The sequence below is a fragment of the Galeopterus variegatus genome, unplaced genomic scaffold (genome assembly GCF_000696425.1).
Source record: "Galeopterus variegatus unplaced genomic scaffold, G_variegatus-3.0.2 Scaffold5345, whole genome shotgun sequence".
In the NCBI taxonomy this organism is placed as follows: domain Eukaryota; kingdom Metazoa; phylum Chordata; class Mammalia; order Dermoptera; family Cynocephalidae; genus Galeopterus; species Galeopterus variegatus.
This window is the reverse complement of record NW_007731456.1, coordinates 62,315-66,891: the sequence shown is the minus strand read 5'-3', so window position 1 is coordinate 66,891 and position 4,577 is coordinate 62,315. Positions and strand designations below refer to the sequence as shown.

Sequence of the window (4,577 nt, the reverse complement as noted above, 5' to 3'; positions counted from 1 at the left end):
TGGACAAGTAGGGCAACAAGCCATGGAGAGACAGTAGCTTCACTGGGGGTTGTGACATTGGTTGCCAGATCTATCAAAGGGAAAGAACATTCTCCTTGGCTATGTACTCTTTGAGGACGCAAATCGCTGTACTCCGTGTTTCTTACAGCACAACCTAGCACAGTGGTACAGTTCAGGGATCGATGTGCATTTGTTGAATGCATACTCCTGGAAATGAACGGCCTAGGAGAGATTACCAGGTGAACTGAGCAATAGCTTTGAGAGAACTTTAAAAAAAAGAGGTTCTTTTCCTCTAAGTATCAGATTTGTGCTATGTGCTGATGTAAAGGTGGAGACCAAGCAGGAGAGGCGTGAAGATAAAGCTTGTCATAAAGCTCTTTTACTTTATATGTACTATGATTTAGTGTTCATTACAGGTTAGGATTATTATTTAAGTTTTTGTTCAACAGATAACACAACTAAGGCTCAGAGCTAGACAGTGCCTGGGTTCAGGACCATTTGAGCCTGAAGTCCTTGCTCTTACTTCTCCCCCACACTGCAGGATCACATGTCCTTTCCCCTTAACTCCCAGAGATCACACTGTGCTGGGTCCCTGAGAGATTCCTGCCAGAGAATTGCCATCCCTGCAAGCCCCCACCCCTACCTCATGAATCTTTTTTTTCAGTGGAGAGAGGGTTTGGAGCCAGGTGAGGCCTGAGCCTCTCTTCCAGGGGCCTTCTCTGCAATCTGTTGCTGTTGTTGCCTACAGTAGAGTCTGTTTCAGAAAGAAGTTTCTCTGCCTGCCTGCGTGGGACAGCGGTGCCACTCCTCACTGCAGGAAGGCAGAATCCAGGACTGGGGGCCCCCCGCACGTCGAGAGGGGAGGGGCCAGGGGGCGGCCTCCTTGTGACCAACCCTGAGGAGAGATCAGGAGAGAAGGCAGGCTGAGGAGTGGCTGGACAGCAGGAGCTGCTGACGTTCTTTCTATATCACGCTCCTAGGGCCCAAGGTAACCCAGACCTTTAAGCAAACATCGGGGCTGGGGGCGGTGCGGGGACGGAGGAGGGGGAAGGGAGCTGGCTGGGTTCGGGGGGTCTAGCCCTGAGGACGGGGGTGACCATGGGGGTCACGAACGCGTGGAGAAAGTCAGAAGCAGCCCAAATTCTGTGAGAAATAATTGGAAATGAGGGTCCAGAAGCAAGAAAAGGGGTGTGAGAGCGCTAAAGAGCGTGAGAGGGCGCAAGCGCGCGGCGGACTGAAAATGCACTTGGGACAGAGGGTGGAACACACAGCGCCCCAGAAGGACAGGTAAGGCAGAAGCAGGGGCCCACTTTCTTCCCCTGAGTCCATTTTCCAAAGGGGGCCTCTTTTCAGCCGTCTTAAAGATAAAATGTTGACCCAAGTGTGTTTTACGATACAAGGAAAGAACGTCAGAGGAAGCTGTACGAAAGCGAGGCTGCCCAAGGCATAGAAAAGGCAATCAGAGGGTGGCGCCTTTCTAAAAGACGTTTCCATCCTTCCACCCTAAAGCTCAGGCTGTTCCACCACTCCGTTCACCCTCCGTTCTTCGTTCTTCCTCCTCGTCCTATTTCCCCCCCCCCTCCTTTCGCCCCGTCCCCACATGGTCTGATCGCCTTTACGGCCTTGTTCTCCACACCCGCTCCGGGAGCCTCTCAGTGGAGTGGGTGGAGCCCGCAGCAGCCGCCGCTTGCTGAGCTCGAGGGCCGATGGGAGGGGTCCCGGGGGCGCTCACGGCGCACCCGGGCCATGACGCTGGGCAGATCCTCCACAGAAGTCCTTTTTTTATTCTATCTACAGACTCAGCTCGTCTCCAGACGCCCTTCTCCTCAGGCCGGGTAGTGAGCTGATGGCCCAGGTTCGAGAAGATTTCTTGTCCTCTGGCTCCATGATCCACTGGAGTTCCGGAGGCGGGGGAGGAGCCTCGCCCGAGGAGGTGGCTGAGAAGGCGGGGGAAATGGAGGAGGAGGCGGTGGGGACGGTGAAGACGTCTGTGGGCCCGGAAGCTGAAGAGATGAAGCTGGAGCCATTACAAGAGCGTAAACCCGCTCCCGAGGAGAACTTAACGTGGAGCGAAGGCGGCGGCGACGAGAAGGTGCTCCCTTCAACCCCCACTACCTGTCACAGCAGCAACTTGCCTGTTTGCCTGCGCCGCAAGCCCTATCCTCGGCCCCAGCCCCGGGCCCGCTCCCGAAGCCACCCCGGGCTCTTGGCCCCACCCCCGCTTCCAGCCGGGCCCCCGCCTTCGCCCCCATTGCGTCGCAGGGCCTGGCGTAGATCCTGGCAGCGTAGATCCCGGCCCAGGTCCAGGCCCCAGACACGCAGGAGCTGCTCTGGTGACCTCGGCGGTTCTGAGGACCGAGGCAGTTTAGGAGACTGGTTGCTGGAGGTCGAGTTTGATCAGGGTTCCACAGGCTGCTCTCATGTGGAGAGCTTTAAAGTAGCTAAGAACTGGCAGAAGAACCCGCGGTTGATCTACCAGCGTTTCGTTTGGAGTGGGACCCCAGAGATGAGGAAACGTAAGGCAAAGTTATGCATCTGTCATGTATGTAGTACTCATATGAACAGACTCCACTCTTGTCTCTCCTGTGTCTTTTTCGGCTGCTTTACTGAGAAACATATTCACAAACATGCAGAAACAAAACAGCACAATTTAGCTGTTGACCTCTATCATGGGGTTATATATTGCTTTATGTGTAAGGATTATGTATATGACAAAGACATAGAACAGATTGCCAAAGAAACAAAAGAGAAAATTTTGAAATTATTAACTTCCACCTCCACAGACGTTTCTCATCAACAGTTTATGACATCAGAGGTTGAAGAGAAGCAATCAACCTGCGAGACAAAGGAACAGGAACCAAAAGTGATGAAACCCAAGAAAAAGAGGAGAAAAAAGTTAGTCTATACTGTAGGGCTGAGAGGACTAATCAATCTTGGGAACACCTGTTTTATGAATTGTATTGTTCAGGCACTTACCCATATTCCTCTATTGAAAGATTTCTTTCTCTCTGACAAGCACAAATGTATAATGACAAGCCCCAGTTTGTGTCTGGTCTGTGAAATGTCTTCACTTTTTCATGCTATGTACTCTGGGAGCCGAACTCCTCACATTCCCTATAAGTTACTGCACCTAATATGGATTCATGCAGAACATTTAGCAGGGTACAGGCAGCAAGATGCACACGAGTTCCTTATTGCAGTATTAGATGTGCTACATAGACACAGCAAAGATGATAGTGTTGGTCAGGAGGCCAGTAACCCTAACTGCTGTAACTGCATCATAGACCAAATCTTTACAGGTGGCCTGCAGTCAGATGTTACATGTCAAGCTTGCCATAGTGTCTCTACCACCATAGACCCATGTTGGGACATCAGTTTGGACCTGCCTGGCTCTTGTGCCACATTCAGTTCCCAGAGCCCAGAGAGGGCTGACAGGACAGTGAGCTGGGATGACAACATGCAAGGAATCCTCTCACTTACAGACTGCCTGCATTGGTTTACAAGGCCAGAGCACCTAGGAAGCAGTGCCAAAATCAAATGTAGTAGTTGCCAAAGCTATCAGGAATCTACCAAACAGCTCACAATGAAGAAATTACCCATTGTGGCCTGTTTTCATCTCAAGCGGTTTGAGCATGTAGGCAAACAGAGGCGAAAGATTAATACCTTTATCTCCTTTCCCTTGGAGCTGGACATGACTCCGTTTTTGGCTTCTACTAAAGAGAACAGAATGAAAGAAGGCCAGCCAACAGATTGTTTGCCCAGTGAGAATAAGTATTCCTTGTTTGCAGTGATTAATCACCATGGAACTCTGGAAAGTGGCCACTATACCAGCTTTATCCGGCAACAAAAGGACCAGTGGTTCAGCTGTGATGATGCTATCATCACCAAGGCTACCATTGAGGACTTACTCTACAGTGAAGGATATTTACTCTTCTATCACAAACAGGGGCTAGAGAAAGACTAGTCTTACTTATCAGAAAAAAGGGGGAAAAAAAAGAGTAGGCAAGGATTCTGAAGTGACACACAAACCTACCTGGAATAGACAATAACAACAATACCCTTTGAACAACCAGCAACTCTTGAAGTAACACAGAAACCCACCTGGAATGGACAATGACAACACCTACGACTAGCACCTTGATATTTTACCATGGCCCATGCAGGAGAAAAATATGATTAGTAACCAGTGACCATTCAACCTTAAAAAGAGAGGTGGGAGTGGAGGGAGAAGAGATTGAAAATGATCACATAAAGCATAATTAAATGAGAATGCTCTAGGTGGGGAGAGTTGGAATAGAGGTGTTCTGACATTACTATCTGCCATTTGTTTCTACAAAAATATTGTGGGAAGTCAGGGAATATTTCTTCATCAGTAAAAAGCTTCCCAATTGGTGTTTCAGCTGTGGCTGATCAGCCAAACAGTTTGAAAAAAAGAATATTTTAAAAGAAAAAAATTAAAAGGCTTTAAAAGAAAAACATTTAAATAGGAAGAAACATTTTTTAAAGTTTTAAAAGAAAAAAATTTTTAAATGTTGAAAAAATTTAAGTTAAATATTTTTAAAAGAAATATTTTAAAA

General features: G+C 48.6%; 1 protein-coding gene across 1 annotated transcript; it reads left to right on the top strand.

The window, feature by feature from the left end:
* Nucleotides 1-971: 971 nt before the first annotated feature.
* Nucleotides 972-4,056, top strand: USP51 (ubiquitin specific peptidase 51). The gene is made up of 2 exons (XM_008589276.1): nucleotides 972-988; nucleotides 1,798-4,056. Exon 2 carries the CDS (start codon nucleotides 1,847-1,849, stop codon nucleotides 3,962-3,964), a length of 2,118 nt encoding a protein of 705 aa, XP_008587498.1. The 5' UTR covers nucleotides 972-988; nucleotides 1,798-1,846; the 3' UTR covers nucleotides 3,965-4,056.
* Nucleotides 4,057-4,577: the final 521 nt, after the last annotated feature.

Coding starts and splice junctions, on each gene's coding strand:
- USP51 (XM_008589276.1), top strand. CDS start 1,847: ATGGCCCAGGTTCGAGAAGATTTCTTGTCCTCTGGCTCCATGATCCAC.